General features: G+C 46.2%; 1 protein-coding gene across 3 annotated transcripts in view; it reads left to right on the top strand.

Moving 5' to 3' along the window:
* Positions 1-27,485, top strand: part of LOC139540443 (FYVE and coiled-coil domain-containing protein 1-like) — a 43,230-nt gene that overhangs the window by 11,456 nt on the left and 4,289 nt on the right. For all 3 annotated transcript variants that reach the window (XM_071344267.1, XM_071344266.1, XM_071344268.1), the window contains 12 exons: positions 324-430; positions 1,178-1,321; positions 1,455-1,548; positions 1,718-4,234; positions 5,629-5,721; positions 8,163-8,281; positions 10,251-10,418; positions 15,904-16,053; positions 18,154-18,383; positions 22,485-22,638; positions 23,997-24,089; positions 24,333-24,543. In XM_071344267.1, coding sequence (XP_071200368.1) covers positions 324-430; positions 1,178-1,321; positions 1,455-1,548; positions 1,718-4,234; positions 5,629-5,721; positions 8,163-8,281; positions 10,251-10,418; positions 15,904-16,053; positions 18,154-18,383; positions 22,485-22,638; positions 23,997-24,089; positions 24,333-24,543 — 4,080 coding nt within the window. The remainder of the gene's footprint in view (positions 1-323; positions 431-1,177; positions 1,322-1,454; positions 1,549-1,717; positions 4,235-5,628; positions 5,722-8,162; positions 8,282-10,250; positions 10,419-15,903; positions 16,054-18,153; positions 18,384-22,484; positions 22,639-23,996; positions 24,090-24,332; positions 24,544-27,485) is intronic.

Below are 27,485 nucleotides of genomic sequence, written 5' to 3'. Positions count from 1 at the left end.
TGCATTCAATTGTCAGTCTCACTGATAAGTAGTTATAAGGGCATGGGGGAATTTAGCATTCTGCTGGGTAGTGGATACTAGCCATGAAAAACAAATCATATTTGTTAACAGGATCTACACAACAGATTTCGTTTAATATGGATGATTGATTATAGACCACTTTTGAGGAATGAAAATGTCTGACGAACTTTGATTTGAACTATCCCTTTAATGTACACATTCAGGAAACATACGTTAGTTTAAGGCCTCATTGGCAGATGAACAGCTATCACATATATTTGCTGTACAGCACTGTGAATAGTTCCTGTACTTTTCCCTTCCAGCTGAAGACTTCTCTGGGGAAAGGCAGGGCTTTCATTCGTTACTCCCTAGTGCACCAGCGACTGGCTGACACGCTGCAGCAGTGCCTGATGAACCAAAGGGTGACCAGGTAAAACTCAACCTAGCACAGGATTCACAGAAGGTCATTGGTTGAAATCCCTGCAGCAAAGAGGGGGTCATGTCTCAAATAAATATCATACTTGGGAACTGCAAAGTGAGCAGACACTTTTCCCCCCAAATCTCAACCCTGACCCCACTCCAGCAACAGTTTTAGGCGTTAAACATGGGTGTGTAGGTCATAGGTTCACGTCTGGGATAGTGTTTGGCTAAATGAAGGGACTTGTTTATGTTACAGACTACTATTCTGAAATCGATTGTTTCAAGTAAACAAAGTTTCCTTCCTTATTCTTGTTAGCGCCTTTCATTTCTCTTTTCCCTTGTGGTGTTTTACTTCTGTAAACGTTTCCCTGTTCCTCAGGTGAGTAAACACAGTGTACCGGGTCTTATGTTGGCAAAGGTCACTGGAAGCAGTGTCCAGTGGGAGGGGAGTAGACGTTGTCTGACTGAGTATAGATACAGCATTTTGTACCAATCCACTTCTCGAAAAGTTACTTCTCCCGTTGTACAGAACCACGTTTATGTGCTCTATGTACTTGTGAAATGTACCTGTGTGTTTGTAAAAGGCATGTCCATTAGTCCAAAAAAGTACTTTTTGTACGTGTCGAAGTGATTTAATATAAGGAACAATCCAAGTGTGTTAGTGAAGGTATTTCTATGTGAATGTATGCACGTGTGTTGTTATGCCTCTCTCTCCACTCATTTCCCTGTCTATATGCTTCTCTTCTTCTCCTGGCAGTGACTGGTACTATGCTCGCAGCCCCTTGCTGAAATCCCACCTCAGTGTTGACATCGTAAGTCACCTGTATGAGCTCAACGAGATCCAGTTTGACGTGGCTTCCAGGGGTCATGACCTTGACTCGTCTTGGCCCACCTTTGCAAGGTAACCAATCGCAAAGTCATTATGTTTATAAATGTACCCCATACTCAAGATGCTGGGCATTGGATTGAGGAATTTATCAAATGTAGACACTTGGTGATGTCACCTCATCACATGTGTGTTTTCTGATCTCCAGGAGGACACTGGGCATGCCCAACTCACCTGGCCACATGTGGAAACCACCCAGTCGCAGCTCCAGCATTAACAGCCTGGCCAGCACATACTCACAGGTACTGACACAGCTCCTCAGAGCTTTTACTCTACTGAGACTAATATGGTTCTATAAGGAGCTAGTCATATCTTGTGAGATCATACAGTATTTCTAGTGAAGTCTTAACAATGTGTCAAGTCTGCAGTACTCACTCTAGTACCCTGTTCCTCTAATAACCTCCGCCCCAGCACGCTCATGAGTTCCCCGGCAGTCCTGAGTACGGCCCGGGCATGCTGAGCGAGCTGAACGAGTCGCTGCCTTCAGGCGTGGAGGTGAGCATGTTGGATGAGCTCCGCCTGGAGCTGGACCAGTCAGAGCTGAAACAGCGGGAGCTCCAGGACAGGGTGCGCCTGATGGGGGAGGAGGGTGCTGAGCTCAAAGGCGTGGTGGTGGAGCTCCAGAGGCAGCTGGACGTTTCGCTGACCGCACAGGAGGAACAGCAGGGAATGCAAGGGACCCTGAAATCCCTGGAGAGGCGTGAGGAGGCCTTGTCCCGCGAGCTGGAGACCCTGAGGGCTGGGGAGAGGGCCAGGGAAGCAGAACAGCACCACATCCAGGAGAAGCTGGTGGCCGCAGAGGGGAAGAACGTAGAACTAATGGCCAAGCTGGACGGCGTGTTGGATGAGAAGGGCCAGCAGGTGACCAGCTATTTTGACTCAGCACAGAAGATCCACGAGCTGCTGGACAGACTGAAGGAGGCAGAGGGGGGGAAGATAGAGGCTCTGGCAGAGGGAGAGGATAGGAGGAGGCAGGCCGAGAAGCTGGCAAATGAGCTAAGGGTCAAGGAGGTGGCAGCAAAGGAGGATGAGGCCAAGCTGGAGGCGCTGTCAAAGTCTGCTGCAGAGGAGAAGTCTAAGTTCGCAGAGTGTGCAGAGGAGCAGTGTAACGCCATTGACAAGCTGCAGGGGGCATTGACTTTGAGGGAGAAGGAGGCCAGCAACCTGCAGAGGCAGCTGCATGACCTCCAGAGTGCTCTGGAAGAAAGGGAGATACATGCCGAGGAGGCCAGGGACAGGGCGCAGGAGGAGAAAGAGGAGATCCAGGGAAGAATGGGCAATCTGAAAGAAGCCTTGGAGGTGGAACTCCTCTACCTGAAGAAGCAGTTGAAGACCAGAGAGGCGGAGCTGCTCTCCAGCACCCAGAAGCTCCGGCACCTGGAGGTCCAGAGCCATAGCCTGACCACAGAGCGTGACGGCCTGAGCGCCAACCTCTCAGGACTGGAGTCCAGCGTTAGGGAGCAAGCCAATAGGATCGAGGAGTACAAGACCCAGTGCACCAACCTGATGGAGCTGAACGGGAAGTTGCTGGGCACAGTGAAGAGGAATGAAGAGCTGAAGAAGGAGCTGGCGGAAAGCCGGGTAGCCCTTGAGGGTGAGGTGGCTGCTCTGAGGGCCTCTGACAAGCAGTTGAGGGGCCAGCTGGACGACGCCAAAGTGACTGTGGATGAGAAGGACAGGAGGCTGCGTGAGGAGAACCGGGCCTTGGACGAGAGTCTGCAGAGGGCAGCCATGGCTGCCGAGGTGTCAGATGCCGCCGGCAAACGGCTGGAGCAGGAGAACCTAGGCCTGAGGGAGGAGCAGGCCACGGTGAGGGCGGCCCTGAGCTCCATGCAGGATGAGCTGAAGGCCATCCAAGGGCAGATCGGAGAGCTGGAGAAGAGCTTGGGTCGGTCCCGCAGGAGTGAGGCGAGCCTGCAGGAGCAGCTCAAAGACCGGCAGGCCCAGCTCGAGAACAAGGAGAAAGGCTGTGTAGAGCTCCAGGCCAGGGTGGAGGCCCTAGAGGCCAGGGGGAGGGCACTGGAGAAGGCTAAGACAGATGCAGAAAAGGCCTGCGCCAAAAAGACAAAGCTGATAGAGAGGGTCACCACCGAGAAGCAGACGGTGGAGAGAACCCAGCTAGTGAGGAGCTCTGCCCAGGCCAAGGAGAGCCAGGAGATAGCCGCCAAAATGACCATGGTAGAGGGCCAGCTGGAGGTGAACATGAAGGAAGTGACCAGGCTCCAGGCGGAAGTGCTGGATCTGAGGTTGCAGCTGAACACCTCTGCGGAGGACAGGATGAGGAGCCAGGCCCAGCTGGAGGTGACGGAGGCCCAGAGAGACGAACTCAGGACCCTAACGGAGCAGCTTAAAGCCCAGACCGAGGCACTCAACCAGAGGCACGTAGCCGAGCTCCTGCAGTACAATGAGAGGGAAGAGGCTCTGAGCAGGGAGCGTGACCAGGTGGAGGCAGCCAACCGGGCAGAATTAGCCTCCTCTGTGGCCTTCGCCAGAGGAGAGCTGGCCACACTCAAGACCCAGAACGAGAGGCTGGCCATAGAGAATGTTGAGACACGCGAGGGCCTCCACCGGGCCAATACAGAGATGGCAGAGCTTGGGATGACCATATGTAGACTGACAGCAGAAAGGGAGGAGGCCAAGGAAGGCTGGGCGGGGGAGGCAGGCAGGATAGGGGAGCTAGAGGAGCGGACGTCCAGGGAGGTGGAGCGGCAGGAGGCCTGCATGGCCGCCCTTCGCCAGGAGAACGCCAGCCTGAGAGAGGAGCTGAGGATGATGGAGAACCTTCCGGCAGCCATGCTGGAGCTCCAGGAGAAGCTGGAGAATGCGGAGGGCCAGGTGAGGAGCCTCAAAGACTCAAGTCGGGAGGAGATGGAGGCGGTCAAGTTCCAGATGAGCTCCGAGAGCATGAATCATCAGAACCAGATCAAGGTGAGTTTGACTGGAGTTCTGTGAAAAGCGTGTGCCATGGGGGAATCCCGGACAGGAGCAAAATCATATCATTACAGCAGCACATGAAAGGGTAGTTTATGGTGTATTTCCACCCAGTGTTTACCCAAAAGTCTCAGACTTTTCTGTTTCCATCTGCATGGGTCAGCACCCGTTACTCACTGGGCCATGGCTCAGGCGGACCTGCTCTAACTTGGGGCCAAAGCCAGCCCACTGGTACTTTTCAGCTGACATTTAAATAACAATGACTAACTGTGGACTTTAACACCCAGCGGAGGATGTTGATTCTGCTCTTCACAAGTCCTCACTGTCAGCCCTAGCTATGGAGACACAATTTCCCTAGTATATCATAAGGGTGTATACACTAGTGTAACACTGGTGTTAGTCGAAAAGCAGCATTAAGAGCAATGTGATTAATAAAACAGTTAATGGCCTCTTGGCACCATTAGAACACCTGTGTGTTTTACTCTCCATTAGAACACCTGTGTGTTTTACTCTCCATTAGAACGCCTGTGTGTTTTACTCTCCATTAGAACACCTGTGTGTTTTACTCTCCATTAGAACACCTGTGTGTTTTACTCTCCATTAGAACACCTGTGTGTTTTACTCTCCATTAGAACACCTGTGTGTTTTACTCTCCATTAGAACACCTGTGTGTTTTACTCTCCATTAGAATACCTGTGTGTTTTACTCTCCATTAGAACACCTGTGTGTTTTACTCTCCATTAGAACACCTGTGTGTTTTACTCTCCATTAGAACACCTGTGTGTTTTACTCTCCATTAGAACACCTGTGTGTTTTACTATCCATTAGAACACCTGTGTGTTTTACTCTCCATTAGAATACCTGTGTGTTTTACTCTCCATTAGAATACCTGTGTGTTTTACTCTCCATTAGAATACCTGTGTGTTTTACTCTCCATTAGAACACCTGTGTGTTTTACTCTCCATTAGAACACCTGTGTGTTTTACTCTCCATTAGAACACCTGTGTGTTTTACTCTCCATTAGAATAACTGTGTGTTTTACTCTCCATTAGAACACCTGTGTGTTTTACTCTCCATTTGAACACCTGTGTGTTTTACTCTCCATTTGAACACCTGTGTGTTTTACTCTCCATTAGAATACCTGTGTGTTTTACTCTCCATTAGAACACCTGTGTGTTTTACTCTCCATTAGAACACCTGTGTGTTTTACTCTCCATTAGAATAACTGTGTGTTTTACTCTCCATTAGAACACCTGTGTGTTTTACTCTCCATTAGAACACCTGTGTGTTTTACTCTCCATTAGAATAACTGTGTGTTTTACTCTCCATTAGAACGCCTGTGTGTTTTACTCTCCATTAGAATACCTGTGTGTTTTACTCTATCTATCCAGAGTGTGAATGATGAGCTGGGGAAACTGAGAGTCCAGCTGCCAAAAGAGCAGGAGAAGGTGTCCGGTCTGGAGGCCAAAGTCTCAGAGTTAGAGGTCTGTATCTTCACCTCTTCACATTATTCACATACAGTGCATTCGGAAAGTATTCAGACCCCTTGACTTTTTCCAAATTTTGTTACAATACAACCTTATTCTAAAATATATTAAATTGTTTTTTCTTCTTCATCAATCTACACACAATACCCCATAATGACAAAGCAAAAACTGTTTTCAATAAATTGTTGCAAATTTACAATAAAAAATTAATAAAAATGATCACATTTACATAAGTATTCAGACTCTTTACTCAGTACTTTGTTGAAGCACCTTTGGCAGCGATTACAGTCTTCATTCTTCTTGGGTATGACGCTACGAGCTTGGCACACCTGTATTTGGGGAGTTTCTCCCATTCTTCTCTGCAGATCATGCTCCAGGTTGAATGGGGAGCATCACTGCACAGCTATTTTCAGGTCTCTCCAGCGATGTTCGACCTGGTTCATGTCCAGGCTCTGGGTGGGCCACTCAAGGACATTCAGAGACTTGTCCTGAAGCCACTCCTGTGTTGTCTTGGCTGTGTGCTTAGGGTTGTTGTTCTGTTGGAAGGTGAACCTTCGCCCCAGTCTGAGGTCCTGAGCGCTCTGGAGCAGGTTTTCATCAAGGATCTCTCTGTACTTTGCTCCGTGAATCTTTCCCTCGATTCTGACTAGTCTCACGGTCCCAGCCGCTGAAAACATCCCCATAGCATGATGCTGCCACCACCATGCTTCACTGTAGGGATGGTGCCAGGTTTCCTCCAGACGTGACGCTTGGCATTCAGGCCAAAGAGTTAAATCTTAGTTTCCTCAGACCAGAGAATCTTGTTTCTCGTGGTCTGAGAGTCTTTAGGTGCCTTTTGGCAATCTCCAAGTGGGCTGTCATGTGCCTTTTACTGAGGAGTGGCTTCTGTCTGCCACTCTACCATAAAGGCCTGATTGGTGAAATGCTCCAGAGATGGTTGTCCTTCTGGAAGGTTCTCCCATCTCCACAGAGGAACTCTGGAGCTCTGTCAGAGTGACCATCGGGTTCTTGGTCACCTCCCTGACCAAGGCCCTTCTCCCTCGATTGCTCAGTTTGGCCAGGCAGGCAGCTCTAGGAAGAGTCTTCGTGGTTCCAAACTTCTTCCATTTAAGAATGATGGAGGCCACTGTGTTCTTGAGGACCTTCAATGCTGCAGCCATTTTTTGTTATTCTTCCCCAGATCTGTGCCTCGACACAATCCTGTCTCTACGGACAATTCCTTCGACCTCATGGCTTGGTTTTTGCTCTGACATGCACTATCAACTGTGGGACCTTATATAGACAGGTGTGTGCCTTTCCAAATCATGTCCAATCAATTGAATTTACCACAGGTGGACTCCAATCAAGTTGTAGAAACATCTCAAGAATGATCAATGGAAACAGGATGCACCTGAGCTCAATTTCGAATCTCGTAGCAAAGGGTCTGAATACTTATGTATAGAAGGAAGGTATTTCTGTTTTTTATTTGTAATCCATTTGCAAAAAAATCTTAACCTGTTTTCGCTTTGTCAATATGGGGTATTGTGATGATTTTTTTCTTATTTAATCAATTTTAGAATAAGGCTGTAACATAACAAAATGTGGAAAAAGTCAAAGGGTCTGAATACTTTCCGCATGCACAGTATGACAAGAGTACAATATAACAGACACAGTCTTCAATCCCTTGTTTTGTAATGTATTTTCTCTGTAATGTCTTTTGTCTGTCATGTCTTTTCTCTGTAATGTATATTTCGTTATATGTCGGAACCCAGTAAGACTAGCTGTCGCCATTTGGCGTCACCATGGGGATCCTAATAAATCACAATCAAGATACATACAGTAAAACACTTTGGGAAACACTGGTAGAGAAAACAATTATTGGCTAAATGGCATGTCTGTTCAGCACTATCTTTAGACCCAATTGAAATAGCCGACATTGAAATAGCTGAAAGCAAAGAATCAGTGATAAGAATTCGTAAGATGATCATATAATTGGGTGGATGACAAAGTCAGATGTGTACACTTCCAGCCTGTCTGCTCTGGCGTACGTTTTTACGTTTTCATTAGAGATGCCTAGGAATAAATATGACGGAGGGCAAAGAAATGAATATGAAAGAAGAGCAGGCCTGTACACACCTGACCGGGTTAATTAATACGACACAGATTAGAGTTCGGTGTTCATCAGCCGAGTATGATAAAACAGAGAGCAGAGTGGTCTTAATCTCCTTCCTGTCCTTCCCTAGAGAGGATGTGACACGTTGTAATTAATCTGCCTGTACTGTGCTATGATAATCTGAGTGAAGGAGAGAGATAGGCTGTTCGTTTACAAAGCATCGCTCCTCTGTAGACTTCTTAATCCTTGGTCTGTATTAATTTATCAACCGATCAAACACCTGTTTCTGAAAGCTTGTTGGTTGTATTTTTATAACTACTGCATGTTATGATTATGTTTGATGAAGGGGGTGAATGAGGAGTACTCACGGCTGATTGGAGAGAAGGATGCTCACATCACAAAGTCCGAAGCAGCCATTTGTCAGAGTGAGGGAGAGATTCAGCACCTAAGAGCCTCTGTCACCAGGTAAGGCTATAACCCCGGCATTTACCTATTATACCCCACACAGAAAACAACCTTTCCATTTAGATGAGCTAAGTAGCCCGTCTTAAGATATTTTTAAACGCATCGTACAGAATGGACAAGACAATTCTGTCTGCTATTCTCTTATGTAAGTGCATGAGTCAAAGATTATGTCCCTGATTGAGTCTGTAATACCAACATGTTTCAAGCAGACCACCATAGTCCCTGTGCCCAAAAACACAAAGGCAACCTGCCTAAATGACTACAGACCCGTAGCACTCACATCCGTAGCCATGAAGTGCTTTGAAAGGCTGGTAATGGCTCACATCAACACCATTATCCCAGAAACCCTAGACCCACTCCAATTTGCATACCGCCCAAACAGATCCACAGATGATGCAGTCTCTATTGCACTCCACACTGCCCTTTCCCACCTGGACAAGAGGAACACCTATGTGAGAATGCTATTCATTGACTACAGCTCAGCGTTCAACACCATAGTACCCTCAAAGCTCATCACTAAGCTAAGGATCCTGGGACTAAACACCTCCCTCTGCAACTGGATCCTGGACTTCCTGACGGGCCGCCCCCAGGTGGTAAGGGTAGGTAACAACACATCTGCTACGCTGATCCTCAACATCGGAGCCCCCCCAGGGGTGCGTGCTCAGTCCCCTCCTGTACTCCCTGTTCACCCACGACTGCATGGCCAGGCACAACTCCAACACCATCATTAAGTTTGCAGACGACATAAAAGTGGTAGTTCTGATCACCGACAACGACGAGACAGCCTATAGGGAGGAGGTCAGAGACCTGGCTGGGTGGTGCCAGAATAACAACCTATCCCTCAACGTAACCAAGACTAAGGAGATGATTGTGGACTACAGGAAAAGGAGGGCCGAGTACGCCCCCATTCTCATCGACGGGGCTGTAGTGGAGCAGGTTGAGAGCTTCAAGTTCCTTGGTGTCCACATCACCAACAAACTAGAATGGTCCAAACACACCAAGACAGTCATGAAGCTGGCACGACAAAGCCTATTCCCCCTCAGGAAACTAAAAAGATTTGGCATGGGTCCATTGATCCTCAAAAGGTTCTACAGCTGCAACATCGAGAGCATCCTGACTGGTTGCATCACTGCCTGGTACGGCAATTACTCGGCCTCCGACTGCAAGGCACTACAGATGGTAGTGCGTACAGCCCAGTACATCACTGGGGCTTTGCTGCCTGCCATCCAGGACCTCTACACCAGGCGGTGTCAGAGGAAGGCCCTAAAAATTGTCAAAGACCCCAGCCACCCCATCATAGACTGTTCTCTCTACTACTGCATGGCAAGCGGTACCGGAGTGCCAAGTCTAGGACAAAAAGGCTGAGGTAGTTTTTACTTCAGTTTTTACCCCCAAGCCATAAGACTCCTGAACAGGTAATCAAATGGCTACCTGGACTATTTGCATTGTGTGCCCCCCCAACCCCTCTTTTACGCTGCTGCTACTCTCTGTTTATCATATATGCACAGTCACTTTAACTATACATTAATGTACATATGTACATATTACCTCAATTGGCCCGACCAACCAGTGCCCGACCAACCACCAACCGGGCTATCTGCATTGTGTCCCGCCACCCGCCAACCCCTCTTTACGCTACTGCTACTCTCTGTTCATCATATATGCATAGTCACTTTAACCATATCTACATGTACATACTACCTCAATCAGCCTGACTAACCGGTGTCTGTATGCAGCCTCGCTACTTTTATAGCCTCGCTACTGTATATAGCCTGTCTTTTTACTGTTGTTTTATTTCTTTACTCATCTATTGTTCACCTAATACCTTTTTTGCACTATTGGTTAGAGCCTGTAAGTAAGCATTTCACTGTATTCGGCGCACGTGACAAATAAACTTTGATTTGATTTGATACAGTCAACACCATGTAATGGTTAATATTTTTCTCTCCCTTATCTCTCTGTCATTTAGTGCTGAGGAGGCTCTCTCAACGGTTCAGGCGGTGTGTGAGGAGCTAAAGCAGAAACTGGAGCAGGCCGAGGTGGACAAGCGTAGTCATTACCTTAGTACGACCGCAGAGATCGACGACCTATACCGAACCAAGAGCACCCTGGAGGAGCGCCTCATCGAACTTATCAAGTACGACCTAGTCCCTCTGCACTATCCTGAGCGCCGGAATAGAAAGACAAAGCGACAGCTGAGTCTTTGATCTGTAGATCTAAGACAGGCTTTTGTTTAGAAACTGGAAAGGGTGTTGTTGTTTTCTGCCTTCGTTTGGGTGATCAGATAGCAAGGTCTGGTGCTACCCTCTTGGCTGAGTCCTGTGGGGATGCTCTCCCATAGCGAGCACAGTGTGGGTCTTTGTAATGCCATCTCACCACTGACAGTCTCATCTGACGAAAAGGAGGGAGAGAGGGATCTGATGAAAAGGAGGGAGAGAGGGATCTGATGAAAAGGAGGAGGGAGGGATCTGATGAAAAGGAAGTAGAGAGGGATCTGACGAAAAGGAGGGAGAGAGGGATCTGATGAAAAGGAGGGAGGGAGTGATCTGATGAAAAGGAGGGAGAGAGGGATCTGATGAAAAGGAGGAGGGAGGGATCTGATGAAAAGGAAGTAGAGAGGGATCTGACGAAAAGGAGGGAGAGAGGGATCTGATGAAAAGGAGGGAGAGAGGGATCTGATGAAAAGGAGGGAGAGAGGAATCTGATGAAAAGGAAGTAGAGAGGGATCTGATGAAAAGGAAGTAGAGAGGAATCTGATGAAAAGGAGGGAGAGAGGAATCTGACAAAAAGGAGGGAGAGAGGGATCTGATGAAAAGGAGGGAGGGAGGGATCTGATGAAAAGGAAGTAGAGAGGGATCTGATGAAAAGGAAGTAGAGAGGAATCTGACAGAAGGATCTGACGAAAATGAGGGAGAGAAGGATCTGACAAAAAGGAGGGAGGGAGGGATCTGATGAAAATGAGGGACAGAAGGATCTGACGAAAATGAGGGAGAGAAGGATCTGACAAAAAGGAGGGAGGGAGGGATCTGATGAAAATGGGGGACAGAAGGATCTGACGAAAATGAGGGAGAGAAGGATCTGACAAAAAGGAGGGAGGGAGGGATCTGACAAAAAGGAAGGAGGGAAGGAATGGAAAAGAGGTGGATTGAGGACCAGGATGTAGGTGAGTGACACAGAGGAGGGTGAAAAAAGGTGAAAGGAGGGTGGGTGGAGGGTGGAGACAAGGGTGGAGGGTGAAAAAAGTTGTTTGGAGACAAAGAGAGACCGCTTCTGAATTCCAAATGAAACCTCTAGGCACTTCTGTAGTTGTGAAATGATCGGTTAGGTGTATCCAATTTGGAAAAATGGGCATCTAGACTCCTAGAGGGCAATATACAATCATTGCTATATATCTTATACATATCCGATCCTTTCAGATCTTTGCCTAGGAGTTGTCCATTCGGAATTCAGAAAGAGTCCCAAGATATCAAGGAGGGAGAAAGCGAGAGGGGGATATCAAGGAGGAAGACAGCGAGAGGGGGATATCAAGGAGGAAGACAGCGAGAGGGGGATATCAAGGAGGAAGACAGCGAGAGGGGGATATCAAGGAGGAAGACAGCGAGGGGGATATCAAGGAGGAAGACAGCGAGAGGGGGATATTAAGAGGGAGACAGCGAGAGGGGGATATCAAGGAGGAAGACGGCGAGAGGGGGATATCAAGGAGGAAGACGGCGAGAGGGGGATATCAAGGAGGGAGAAGGCGAGAGGGGGATATCAAGGAGGGAGACAGCGAGAGGGGGATATCAAGGAGGAAGACAGCGAGAGGGGGATATCAAGGAGGAAGACAGCGAGAGGGGGATATCAAGGAGGAAGACAGCGAGAGGGGGATATCAAGGAGGAAGACAGCGAGGGGGATATCAAGGAGGAAGACAGCGAGAGGGGGATATTAAGAGGGAGACAGCGAGAGGGGGATATCAAGGAGGAAGACGGCGAGAGGGGGATATCAAGGAGGGAGACAGCGAGAGGGGGATATCAAGGAGGAAGACAGCGAGAGGGGGATATCAAGGAGGAAGACAGCGAGAGGGGGATATCAAGGAGGAAGACAGCGAGAGGGGGATATCAAGGAGGAAGACAGCGAGAGGGGGATATCAAGGAGGAAGACGGCGAGAGGGGGATATCAAGGAGGAAGACGGCGAGAGGGGGATATTAAGGGTGGAGGGTGAAAAAAGTTGTTTGGAGACAAAGAGAGACCGCTTCTGAATTCCAAATCAACCTCTAGGCACTTCTGTAGTTGTGAAATGATCGGTTAGGTGTATCCAATTTGGAAAAATGGGCATCTAGACTCCTAGAGGGCAATATACAATCATTGCTATATATCTTATACATATCCGATCCTTTCAGATCTTTGCCTAGGAGTTGTCCATTCGGAATTCAGAAAGAGTCCCAAGATATCAAGGAGGGAGAAAGCGAGAGGGGGATATCAAGGAGGAAGACAGCGAGAGGGGGATATCAAGGAGGAAGACAGCGAGAGGGGGATATCAAGGAGGAAGACAGCGAGAGGGGGATATCAAGGAGGAAGACAGCGAGGGGGATATCAAGGAGGAAGACAGCGAGAGGGGGATATTAAGAGGGAGACAGCGAGAGGGGGATATCAAGGAGGAAGACGGCGAGAGGGGGATATCAAGGAGGAAGACGGCGAGAGGGGGATATCAAGGAGGGAGAAGGCGAGAGGGGGATATCAAGGAGGGAGACAGCGAGAGGGGGATATCAAGGAGGAAGACAGCGAGAGGGGGATATCAAGGAGGAAGACAGCGAGAGGGGGATATCAAGGAGGAAGACAGCGAGAGGGGGATATCAAGGAGGAAGACAGCGAGGGGGATATCAAGGAGGAAGACAGCGAGAGGGGGATATTAAGAGGGAGACAGCGAGAGGGGGATATCAAGGAGGAAGACGGCGAGAGGGGGATATCAAGGAGGGAGACAGCGAGAAGGGGATATCAAGGAGGAAGACAGCGAGAGGGGGATATCAAGGAGGAAGACAGCGAGAGGGGGATATCAAGGAGGAAGACAGCGAGAGGGGGATATCAAGGAGGAAGACAGCGAGAGGGGGATATTAAGAGGGAGACAGCGAGAGGGGGATATCAAGGAGGAAGACAGCGAGAGGGGGATATCAAGGAGGAAGACGGCGAGAGGGGGATATCAAGGAGGAAGACGGCGAGAGGGGGATATCAAGGAGGAAGACGGCGAGAGGGGGATATTAAGAGGGAGACGGCGAGAGGGGGATATCAAGGAGGAAGACGGCGAGAGGGGGATATCAAGGAGGAAGACGGCGAGAGGGGGATATCAAGGAGGAAGACGGCGAGAGGGGGATATCAAGGAGGAAGACGGCGAGAGGGGGATATCAAGGAGGAAGACGGCGAGAGGGGGATATCAAGGAGGAAGACGGCGGGAGGGGGATATCAAGGAGGGAGACAGCGAGAGGGGGATATCAAGGAGGAAGACAGCGAGAGGGGGATATCAAGGAGGAAGACAGCGAGAGGGGGATATCAAGGAGGAAGACAGCGAGAGGGGGATATCAAGGAGGAAGACAGCGAGAGGGGGATATTAAGAGGGAGACAGCGAGAGGGGGATATCAAGGAGGAAGACAGCGAGAGGGGGATATCAAGGAGGAAGACAGCGAGAGGGGGATATCAAGGAGGAAGACAGCGAGAGGGGGATATCAAGGAGGAAGACAGCGAGAGGGGGATATTAAGAGGGAGACGGCGAGAGGGGGATATCAAGGAGGAAGACGGCGAGAGGGGGATATCAAGGAGGAAGACGGCGAGAGGGGGATATCAAGGAGGAAGACGGCGAGAGGGGGATATCAAGGAGGAAGACGGCGAGAGGGGGATATCAAGGAGGAAGACGGCGAGAGGGGGATATCAAGGAGGAAGACGGCGAGAGGGGGATATCAAGGAGGAAGACGGCGAGAGGGGGATATCAAGGAGGAAGACGGCGAGAGGGGGATATCAAGGAGGGAGACGGCGAGAGGGGGATATCAAGGAGGAAGACGGCGAGAGGGGGATATCAAGGAGGAAGACGGCGAGAGGGGGATATCAAGGAGGGAGACAGTGAGAGGGGAATATTAAGGAGGAAGACAGCGAGAGGGGGATATTAAGAGGGAGACAGTGAGAGGGGGATATTAAGGAGGGAGACAGTGAGAGGGGGATATTAAGGAGGGAGACAGCGAGAGGGGGATATTAAGAGGAAAGAACAGAAAGCGACAGCTCTCGTCTGCTTATGAATTTTCAGTTTTTTTGGCAGTCATTGCTCTCTCGCTCTTTCTCTCTTTTTCTGTGTCTGGGTGTGTCTCTCTCTCTCTCTGTGTGTCTGTGTCTATGTGTGTCTCTCTCTCTCTGTGTCTATGTCTATGTGTCTCTCTCTCTCTCTCTGTGTCTGTGTCTATGTGTGTCTCTCTCTCTCTCTCTCTGTTTATCTTAATTTACTCCTACATTTTTTTATATTCCAACTGCTCATTGGCAGAGAGACGTACAGTACATCAGAACAGGGGGTCGTTGGAAGTGCATGTAAAATTAGATTAGGACAATATAACCAGAATAGCATGAATAATGATTTTGTTGACTTTATTGAGTTTATTTTTACAGGTACAGTACACATTAATCAACGTTTTAGTAAAGGTGACGGTTTTAGCTCGTTTTCAACCGCAGTCCTTAGGGATGTTCGAGAGAGAGTCCATGAGCAGGTGGACACTAAGTTTAGTCACACAAATGTATGATTCACTGATTAGAAAGAAACCATGCCTGAAGAAACCTAACTGAGCAGACAATATCCTGATGATCAGAGGGGAACAACCAGACTGATGTAACTGTGTTCTTTTTAACAGCAGGTCCTGCGCTCTAAAGGCATCCGCATGCTTCCCAGCCGGAAGAGTTTGTGCAAATATTATGACAACATTTTGTGACGATTTTGTTAGTTTTGAATTTACGTACGTTTTTTTCCCGATTGTTCGGACACACAATGTGTTTTCTTGAGGCAAGCCGAAGTTGGTAGCCAAAGTCTACGCCCCTTCATCGGTGATTGGTCAACAATAGGGATTCTTCAGTAAAGTCTTTGTTGTCATTCAACGAGAGACGACTTGTTTTCATGCACATTTAGTCATTGAGAAATACTGTTCCAAACATCTTAGTTAGATGTAAAATCACGTGACTAAGATCTTCTCGTCCAAAACGTCAAAGTTAATGACAGATTTCTTAAATTATCTTAGATTAATTCTGAATATTGTCAGGAAGTGAATGCTGGCTACGGCGTCTCAAAATAGACAAACAGTGCTATTGCCGCTTTTTCCGTGTTTTTCAAGTGAATGTCTTTTAAGGGTGTATGTGAGCACACCTGTTCGGTTCAACTAGCCGAACTAGCCGCCAGCGGAACTGAAGCATGCTGACGCCTTAACCTGTGTGTGTGTGTGTGTCTTTGGGTGTCTGTCTGTGTGTGTGTGTGTCTTTGGGTGTCTGTCTGTGTGTGTGTGTGTCTTTGGGTGTCTGTCTGTGTGTGTGTGTTTGTGATCTTTTGGGTCCTTTGTACTTCGATGCTGGATCCAAACATAAAACATGTATTCACAGTGTGTGTGTGTGTGTGCTCCTGCAGGGATAAGGATGTTCTATGGCAGAAATCAGACGCTCTGGAGTTTGAGCAGAAGCTGTGGGCAGAGGAGCGCTTGTTGCAGGACAAGGAGACCACCCACTGCCTGGGCTGCCAGGCCCATTTCACCTGGTGGCTACGCCGACATAACTGCAGGTGGGCACAGAGAGGGCGCTGACTCACTAGATGGCCTTGTTATGTCTTGTTACGGGAACAATAGACAACATGTTAAGCGCTATTAGCAACACAACCAGATAGCAGAGGAAGAGTAGGCCTTGGTTTGACTGAGATTTCAACTTGTGTTTTCACACACAATACACTGCCAGTCTTGGCCGAGATTTGGATTAGTGATCAGCGCATGTGTAGTGGAAAAAGGAAGTAAAATCAAATCAAATGTTATTTGTCACATGCGCCGAATACAAAAGGTGTAGACCTTACAGTTTTTAACCAACAATGCAGTTTTAAGAAAATTCCCAAAAAAGGGAAGAGATAAGAATAACAAATAATTAAAGAGCAGCAGTAAATAACAATAGCGGGGCTATATACAGGGGTTACCGGTACAGAGTCACTGTGGAGGCTATATACAGGGGTTACCGGTACAGAGTCAATGTGGAGGCTATATACAGGGGGTGCTGGTACAGAGGCACTGTGGAGGCTATATACAGGGGTTACCGGTACAGAGTCAATGTGGAGGCTATATACAGGGGGTGCTGGTACAGAGTCAATGTGGAGGCTATATACATGGGGTGCTGGTACAGAGTCAATGTGGAGGCTATATGCAGGGGGTACTGGTACAGAGTCAATGTGGAGGCTATATACAGGGGTTACCGGTACAGAGTCAATGTGGAGGCTATATACAGGGGGTACCGGTACAGAGTCAATGTGGAGACTATATACAGGGGGTACCGGTACAGAGTCAATGTGGAGGCTATATACAGGGGTTACCGGTACAGAGTCAATGTGGAGGCTATATACAGGGGTTACCGGTACAGAGTCACTGTGGAGGCTATATACAGGGGGTACCGGTACAGAGTCAATGTGGAGACTATGTACAGGTGGTACAGGTACAGAGTCAATGTGGAGACTATATACAGGGGTTACCGGTACAGAGTCAATGTGGAGGCTATATACAGGGGGTCCCGGTACAGAGTTAATGTGGAGACTATATACAGGTGGTACAGGTACAGAGTCACTGTGGAAGCTATATACAGGGGGTACCGGTACAGAGTTAATGTGGAGGCTATATACAGGGGGTACCGGTACAGAGTCAATGTGGAGGCTATATACAGGGGGTACCGGTACAGAGTCAATGTGGAGACTATATACAGGGGGTACCGGTACAGAGTCAATGTGGAGGCTATATACAGGGGGTACCGGTACAGAGTCAATGTGGAGGCTATATACAGGGGGTACCGGTACAGAGTCAATGTGGAGGCTATATACAGGGGGTACCGGTACAGAGTCAATGTGGAGGCTATATACAGGGGGTACCGGTACAGAGTCAATGTGGAGGCTATATACAGGGGGTACCGGTACAGAGTCAATGTGGAGGCTATATACAGGGGGTTACCGGTACAGAGTCAATGTGGAGGCTATATACAGGGGGTACCGGTACAGAGTCAATGTGGAGGCTATATACAGGGGGTACCGGTACAGAGTCAATGTGGAGGCTATATACAGGGTGTTACGGTACAGAGTCAATGTGGAGGCTATATACAGGGGGTACCAGTACAGAGTCAATGTGGAGGCTATATACAGGGGGTACCAGTACAGAGTCAATGTGGAGGCTATATACAGGGTGTTACGGTACAGAGTCAATGTGGAGGCTATATACAGGGTGTACCAGTACAGAGTCAATGTGGAGGCTATATACAGGGGGTACCAGTACAGAGTCAATGTGGAGGCTATATACATGGGGTACCGGTACAGAGTCAATGTGCTGGTGCACCGGTGTGGAGGTAATTGAGGTACTGGCAGAGGAAGCTGTAATGGTAGTGCTTTTAGAGCTTACTGGACATGTCAGAGAGAGTCAGTGACTTAGTTTTTTTTGTATCGTGGGCTTCCACAGACTTCGGTCTGACTGGTAATTTGAATGTAACTCTTGAATTGATGTTGAGTTAAAAGGTGATTTGCTCTATTGCTAACCTTGAACTGTGATGCAATAGTTTCCAGAAATTTAGAAAATCTGAGAGGTTTCAGGTTTTGGGTGAATGTTCCACAGTGATATGATACTACAGTACACTCTTCTTGTTTCAGGCTGTGTGGACGCGTCTTTTGCTACTACTGTAGTAACAACTTTGTGATGACCAAGCACAGTGGGAAGAAGGAGCGTTGCTGCAGGGAGTGTTACTCCCAGCACAGCGCCGTGGTGGAGAGGTTCACCGAGGGTGAGCTGAGCCCCACCGATACCCAGCCACCTCCCCCCAGTTTTGGGCCTCACTCACCCCCCGAACCAGCCCCCTACAAACCCACTCCCAGGGTTAAAGGTGAGATGTACACACATATGCTAACGCACAAATATCATACCCCCAAGACATGCTAATCTCTCACCATTACAATAACAGGGGAGGTTAGCATTTTATATCATACCCCCAAGACATGCTAACCTCTCACCATTACAATAACAGGGGAGGTTAGCATTTTTGGGGGGATATGATATTTATGCCTCTGTAACTCATCGTTATTCATGATTCATTCAGGACTATCCATAATCATGGTAGCATCCGCATTAATGTAGAAGTGTTCAGAAACATATTATATTCTTATTTACAATAAAGGTGACTCCAAAATGACACAATACATTATTTACCATTCATTTCTATTGGGCACAAAATAATCTGAAACACAACCAAAACAAACAGCAAATGCATCCAACAAGTTTGTAGAGTCACAAGCTTGATGAGGTCATTGTGTGCTAGGAATATGGGACTAAAGACTAAACTTTTGACAACTTTAATACACATATACGGGAATTTGTCCCAATACTCTTGGTCCCCTAAAATGGGGGGGACTACAAAAAGTGATGTGGGGTGCCAGCCACCCCTCAGAGTCTGGTTCCTCTCTAGGTTTCTTCCTAGGTTCCTGCCTTTCTAGGGAGTTTTTCCTATCCACTGTGCTTCTACATCTGCATTGCTTGCTGTTTGGGGTTTTAGGCTGGGTTTCTGTATAGCACTTTGTGACACCTGATATAAAAAGGACTTTATAAATGTGATTGATTCTAGATTCTACCTTGTTCTTAGCAAAATGGGAAACACTTTTAATTCTAATTTCTTAATCTCCATTCTGCTTTACTGCTTTAATTTGAAAATGACAAAACTCGCAGCGGAGATCGCGTTGCCAATCATTGGCATTGTTTTGTCACAACATGGTACTGGGAAGTCAAAAATGTCCGACTACTAGAGAAATTACATTTCAAGAAATCTTTATAGTCCCTAAAGAGCAGTTCTTTTGTGGAAAAGTTACAAAGCGTAACAACAAATCCCAATGACATACATCATCATCACAGTTCTGAAATCTGGCAGACAAGATAGGCAGGGGTGAAAGTTAGTCGGAACGGTCCTGGACCGGCAAAATAAATAGTGGGGCTACGCCGTACCGGTAAAACATGAGCCGATCACAATAATTGAAACAGTTTTATAATAATAGCCTACACTTTTCTTGGAATCTGTCAATCATTACCACATGTCAGTCCCATCAAAAATTAATGAATAGACTTGACAATCACCGAATGTCATTCATAAAACTTTTATTTTACAGTGGAATAGCCTAATAGTTGGAATAGTAATTGAAGTCTGGACACTGACTGTAGGCCTCACATGTAGCCTATTATAATATTAACTCCTGTAGAATTAAGTGTTCCTGGCAGTAAAATGATAGACCAAATGTTAATTTTGTCTCGGGAATAGGAGTAGAGAAATATATATTTTTTTTTTTCAGCATCTTGAGAGAATGCGAATGTGTGGTTAGGGACCTGGGCCCAGATTCACTGAACACTTTTTATAAATAAATAAGAAGAAATCAAGTTTAGAAGATAGGTCGTAAGTGCAAATCCTCAACAATATTTTAAGATTTCATGATTTTCATACAAACTTTTCAAGTATCTTCTTATGAACTTCTTAACTATCTTTTTAAGATCATTGTCACTTGGCAACCGATTTAGCTATCTAGCTTGCAATGGCAATCATGTTAGCATATTTCCTACTGTGATTACGGTTCTAATACCTAATCAATGTTAAAATAATCAATACTGAAACTTTTAGATAAAGTTTGTAAGTGAATTAAAAATGTTCAATTGCTTTGATTAGCTTATTCTCTCACTGCCCTGAGTTTAAGAGAAGGTTTTAGCTATCTTGGAATTAAAAACATTTCCAAGAATAAATCCAACTTTATTTTCAAGAATCGTATTTCTTCTTCATTAGAAATAACGCAAAAACATTTCCAATAACCGTTTTGAGGAAGAGAAAATTTGCTTAACTTTCTTCATAAGTCTATAGTAAAGGAAAAAAATGGCAATTAAGAAATGTATTCTTAAGACGATTTTGTGAATCTGGGGACTGTTTGTAGGCTAAATATGCAATTTCGACATAAAAGCTGACAGTATTTCATTTTTATCCACATAAAATATGCATCCAAGACCAATTGAAATACTATCAGAAAGATTTTGGATCATTTTCACACCTTTTCATTTCCTTAAAACCGGTCAAACTTTTGAAATTCCCCTGGTCCCTAAATGGCCTCTTTCCGTGAGAGAAGCAGAAATGAAAGAGAAAACCTTACTGATATCAACTGGATTGATGATGATGCATTCTTTTCTATCGATTTATGACATTATTCTGGGGATCAAGGCTTTATTTAATATTCTGGACGAGCATCAAGTAACGACAGAAGACAAGCTGCATGTATCTAATTATAGACTAATAAGTTGACTTGGAAATAGCCTACCAAATGTCAGAAATTATAAGCAGAAAAATATCTAACTGAGGCTTAAAAGCATTTTTTCCCCCTGCATCGCCTATCGTTCCGCCGTCCCCGAGTAACGTGCGCAGGTAGCCTACATGTTGCCTGGCTACCCAAACTCCTTGCTACGGCCAAACGCTATGCCACACCCACGGACGTTAGTTTCTTCTCCGCAATGAGTCTGGATCTGAGTACCTCCCCAACGATTTCTAGAACGCAATCACATTCTAACTGTTCTGATTGGACCCAGAAACTAATGGGTTGGGCCAGAGCCAGAACTTTGATACTCTAGTTGATTAGAGATGATCCAATCTCTGATGACTTTGTTTTGTACAACACTCCTCATTTTGAAGTCGGCACAAAAAGTATCTAGCGAACTAAAGTATCTAGTGAACATAATTCAGTTTGAGTCGTCAGGCAAGCCTACATGAGCCTTTTGAAGTAATTGTTTGACAATCAGATAAAAACATCATGACTTGTTGTGTTTATGCCACATTAAAAGGTAAGCTAATACATTTTCAAAGTTAAACAACATATCTTCACTATTAGGCCCATAAAAATCCTATTAAATTAATAGGGATTTTATATGTAATTCTATGATTATGCCCATATAAAAAAAGAAGTACTTGAACATATAGGAGGTCCCCGTACCGGGAAGACTTTACCTCTATGTCTACCCAGTGATGCCAATTTAGCAATTTTGTTGCTAGATTTAGCAACTTTTCAGACTACCCTGGCAGCTTTTTTTTCAAACAGCACCTAGCAACAAATGTAGCTACTTTTAAAAATGTATTTGGAACTTTTAGCAACTTTTGAAAAGTGACTCAAATGCTAAAATGCACTCATTTTCCCTCTAAATGACACAAAAACGATTTTCTCTGTCACAGACTCAGTCACAACACACGTGCCTGGCTGCAAAAGTGCATTGTGAGTGACGTCAGCAGCAGGCGCTCAGCTCGTGCACAGGCAGCAGCAGGCCAGCAGCAATTTCAGCAAATTGCAAATCATTGTTGGCTGACTGCAGCAGCAGTAGTACGGGTTCCACGAGCCAAACCCAATGAATATAGTTGGTCACTAATGTTTGATCTTGAACAGAACTTACAACATCAATCAAAATGTCTCAATCAAAATTGTACAGCCAGAAGTACAGAAAATAGTGGGAGTCTGTACCTGAACAAATGTCAAATCATATTTTTTGCCGAGATGGCCAGTCAATTTGAGTAACGTTATTGTGTATTCTACATAATGACGCAGTTTTACGTTATCACGCAATGACATCACAACGTCATTTAGCAACTTTTAGCAACAAATCAACCTGCCTCTAGCAACTTACCCTGAAAATGAGTTGGCAACACTGCGTCTACCTCTGAGGATATTAGACAGGCTGGTAAGTACATCAAGAGAAAAGCCTTGGTGATCACAATCTGTTGTGCATAAACACACACTGTGATCATAACAATGGCTTTTCTCTGTGTAAAACGTGTATGACTGTCTGGTATAGAATTGGCATAGGTTTGACTTCTTGTCATGTCTTATGTAGCTCTTATGAAGGCTTTATGAATGTATACATAAGAGGCTACAGTAAAGTGTTACAGGTACATGACTGGTTTGACGTCCTGTGTCCTGTGCAGTGTCGGACCCCGGCGCCAAGTCTGATGACGCGGCCTATGACATCATCACACAGGAGGAAGTGAACGGGACCTATGACAGCGACTCACTGTCCCAAACAACAGGAGGCTCACTGGAGGGAGAACAGGACGCACGGCCACTGGGGGCGCTAGACATGTGAGTGCAACCAGACGTGGACAGATACCTAGCCAAATAAAACACGCACGCGTGTGTGCACACGCACGCACACACGTGCGCGTATATACACACATGGGTAGCGCCCGCCGCGCGCACACACACACAGCATTCACAGTCCAAGTGTCCAGTCATGACAAACTCTCTCTCAAGCAGTCATGACAAAGTCATGACAAACTCTCTCTCAAATCTCTGAAAGACAAAAAGTTCAGTGTGACCTTCACACATTCTGCTGCCTTCCATTTATGAACACCTGCTGCTGAAATGATTGTAAATGGAAGGCATGAGCAGAACAAGGAGAAACCCAGGAGTAAACAATGGGAGAGAAAATGACTGTGAGTTTATGCATCCAGAGGTGCGATTTAAGTGTGATTTCTTATATCATCGTCTCCCGTTTTGGAGAATATTCTAATCTCAGATAATGCTTCGGCTTGATTTGACCCTTGTCTGTGAGGGGTTTCGTTGTCAAAAAACACACCATGAAGTGAGCGATGTCACCCAAGATCATTCCAAAAAATCGATTTGTGACTCACCGTAGCCATCAACTACCTTTACTTTCATCAGTCGTCTGAGAAACCTTCGAAATATTGAGCTTTATTTGTCACATTTTCACTTTGTATCCTTCTGGTGATCTAGTCGATCCCCCTACTGACCCAAGCCCTAGCTGTACTGGGCCAGGTTACACTGGAGCCAAGCTGAGCCATGCCTAGCTGTACTGGGCCAGGTTACACTGGAGCCAAGCCCTAGCTGTACTGGGCCAGGTTACACTGGAGCCAAGCTGAGCCAAGCCTATCTGTACTGGGCCAGGTTACACTGGAGCCAAGCTGAGCCAAGCCTATCTGTACTGGGCCAGGTTACACTGGAGCCAAGCTGAGCCAAGCCTAGCTGTACTGGGCCAGGTTACACTAGAGCCAAGCTGAGCCTAGCTGTACTGGGCCAGGTTGCACTAGAGCCAAGCCTAGCTGTACTGGCCCAGGTTACACAGGAGCCAAGCCTGGCTATACTGGGCCAGGTTACACAGGTACCAAGCCTAGCTGTACTGGCCCAGGTTACATATCCACCATAAATACTAGAACCATGCTGGAAAGGACCATGTGAAAGCAAACTGTGGTCCAGCACTGTACAGTTCTGGTCAGTTCCATGGTGTTAATCAGCCAATAGGCACAGCACTGTACGGTTCTGGTCAGTCCCATAGTGTTAATTAGCCAATAGGCACAGCACGGTACGGTTCTGGTCAGTCCCATGATGTTAATCAGCCAATAGGCACAGTAGGTATGTGGTTATGAGGAGCTTTGTGGTAAATCAACACCGTCTTTTGTCATGTGATCCGCGACCTGCAGAGGCACAGGAGCAGTGTCCCCAGACGACCCGGAAGAGAATGTACCCACTGTGCAGGACACAGAGATCACCCTTCTCAAGTCTGGAGAAGTCACGTGAGTCTAGAACCTTGCGCGCACAGACACACTTGCACACACACAATCACACACACATGTATGTTGGAAATAAAAGTACTATTACAGCTTCCTCAGCCAGTACTTCCTTTTCCCACAATACCTACCCTGATCACTACACCAAATCCTGGCCAAGACTGGCAGTGTATTGTGTGTGAAAACTCACGTTGAAATCTCAGTCAAATCAATGGCTTCTCTTCCTCTGCTATCTGGTTGTGTTTCCAGGTTGGTTGTCCCTCTCAGCATCGAAGACATCTCTCAGTTTGGCGATGGCTCCCGAGAGCTCTTTGTCAAGTCCAGTTGCTACAGCGTGATCAACATCGCCGTGGTCGATTGTGGACCTACCGTGAGCTGGGTGTTCTCCTCGGAGCCCAAGAGCATCTCTTTCAGCGTGGTGTACCGTGAGACCGCCGACGTCCCGGTGGAACAGTCCAAGGTAGGACCACTATGGACCAGCTCCGCTCTTAGACCAGTGGTCAGTCACTAACCCTGGACCTAAAGAGCTATTGGAGGTACAAGCAGGATTTTGTGCAGTCTTCAAGACTAAGATTAGTTGAATCAGGGGCTGTTTATATCAAGTGTCTCATAGTAGGAGTGCTGATCTAGGATCACCCACCCCTGTCCATGTAAGCTTGTTTATTATGATCTAAAAGGCAAAACTGATCCTAAATCAGCATTCCTACTGGGATACGCTTGATACATACTGTGTTAGTGCTGGGCCTGTAGCTCTCCAGGGCCATGATTAGGAGGAATGTTGCTGCAGATGATCCCAGTAGCAAATAATAACCCTCGTTGAGTCTAAATAGTGTAGGATGATGTTGCCCCTAGACGCTGATCTTTGGTCAGTTTTGCATTTCCCAAACTAATGTTTAAATTCTGGATTGGGAACAGAAAGATTATTCTAAATCTGTACCTAGGGGAAGCTTCACCCGGGAGCAGTGTAAATGAGAGAGGAGCTCCCCCTGCTGAGAACAGAACTCTTTATTGACCTTTCACCCAAAGTAGAGCAAGCAGCCTGGAGCAGCTCAGGTAGTCCATTACACTCCAGGGAATTGACTATGGACTAGAGGTCGACCGATTAATCGGCAGGGCCGTTTTCAAGTTTTCATAACAATCGGTAATCTGCATTTTTGGGCTCCGATTATGGCCGATTACATTGCATTCCTTGAGGAAACTGCGTGGCAGGCTGACCACCTGTTACGCGAGTGCAGCAAGGAGCCAAGGTAAGTTGCTAGCTAGCTAGCATTAAACTTATAAAAAACAATCAATCTTCACATAATCACTAGTTACCTACACATTGTTGATGATATTACTAGTTTAACTAGCTTGTTCTGCGTTGCATATAATCATTGCGGTGCCTGTTAATTTATCATCGAATCACAGCCTACTTCGCCAAACGGGGGATGATTTAACAAAAGCACATTTACGAAAAAATCACAATCGTTGCACGAATATACCTAACCATAAGCATCAATGCCTTTCTTAAAATCAATACACAGAAGTAATTTTTTTTAAATCTGCATATTTAGTTAAAATAAATTCATGTTAGCAGGCAATATTAACTAGGGAAATTGGGTTACTTCTCTTGCGTTCATTGCACGCATAGTCAGGGTATATGCAACAGTTTGGGCCGCCTGGCTCGTTGTGAACTAATTTGCCAGAATTTTATGTAATTATGGCATAACATTGAAGGTTGTGCAATGTAACAGAAATATTTAGACATAGGGTTGCCACCCGTTCCATAAAATACGGAACGGTTCCGTATTTCACTGAAAGAATAAACGTTTTGTTTTTGAAATGATAGTTTCCAGATTTGACCATATTAATGACCAAAGGCTCGTATTTCTGTGTTTATTATATTATAATTAAGTCTATGATTTGATACTTGATAGAGCAGTCTGACTGAGCGGGGATATGCGGCAGCAGGCCCGTAAGCATTCATTCAAACTTTAATGCGTTTGCCAACAGCGCTTAGTAATGATTGATTCACACGCGGTTTATAACTTCAAGCCTATCAACTCCTGAGATAATGCTGGCAATAGTAAAGTGCCTATTAGAACATCCAATAGTCAAAGGTATATGAAATACAAATGGTATAGAGAGAGATTGTTGACCCATCATAATTCCTATAATAACTACAACCTAAAACTTCTTAAATGGGAATATTGAACCACCAGCTTTCATATGTTCTCATGTTCTGAGCAAGGAACTTAAACGTTAGCTTTTTTACATGGCACATATTGCACTTTTACTTTCTTCTCCAACACTGTGTTTTTCCATTATTTAAACCAAATTGAGCATGTTTCATTATTTATTTGAGACTAAATATATTTTATTTCTGTATTACATTAAGTTAAAATAAGTGTTCATTGTTCATTCGGTATTGTTGTAATTATAATTATTACAAATATATATAAAAATTGGCCGATTAATCGGTATCGGCTTTTTTTGGTCCTCCAATAATCGGTATCGGCGTTGAAAAATCATAGTCGGTCGACCTCTACTATGGACAGGCCTAAATGTAAATGCAGTATTTACAGTATTTCTGATTGTCTTCTCAACTCATGATCACATACTTTTAATGTGGGGATATGACAGTCAATCGCAAATTATTCTGACGTAATGTACCTTATCTCACCACCACTAATGAGATGGGTGTGCTTGATGCATGTCGCGTCAGAGCTTCTCAAAGTCAGGGGGCGTGGTCGACAGTGCGCACCTCATCTCTGCTGTTACATCCAACCTGGATGGATATTTGGTTTTAATGCAAGCGAGAGCACTGAATCCAGCTTTACACAGATAAGAGCTGGCGAAGGGTAGCCTACCATGAGTTTTATGGTGCTTTCAAGACAACTGGGAACTCTGAAAAATATGACATCAGTGAACTTTATTATTATTATAATATATTTTTTTTTACCCCCAATTTTGTGGTATCCAATTGGTAGTTACAGTCTTGTCCCATCGCTGCAACTCCCGTACGGACTCCGGAGAGGTGAAGGTCGAGAGCCGTGTGTCCTTCGAAACACGACCATGCCAAGCCACACTGCTTCTTGACACAATTGGACACCTATGAAATTCTTGTCATAGGAAACACGTACACCTGGCAACCGTGTCAGTGTGCATGCACTCATCCCACCACAGGAGTCGCTAGAGCACGATGGGACAAGGACATCCCGGCCTGCCAAACCCTCCCCTAACCCAGACGACGCTGGGACAATTGTGCGCTGCGGCCGGTTGCGACAGCCTAGAATTGAACCAGGATCTGTAGAGACACATCTAGCACTGCGCTGCAGTGCCTTAGACCGCTGCGCCACTTGGGAGACCCGGCATCAGTGAACTTTAGGTCGGAATGTCAGAGCTCTAGAAAGTGGCCTGAGT

This window comes from Salvelinus alpinus, chromosome 15 (assembly GCF_045679555.1).
Source record: "Salvelinus alpinus chromosome 15, SLU_Salpinus.1, whole genome shotgun sequence".
Lineage (NCBI taxonomy): Eukaryota > Metazoa > Chordata > Actinopteri > Salmoniformes > Salmonidae > Salvelinus > Salvelinus alpinus.
The sequence above is the reverse complement of the archived record's forward strand: the minus strand, read 5'-3'. Positions and strand labels throughout refer to the sequence as shown.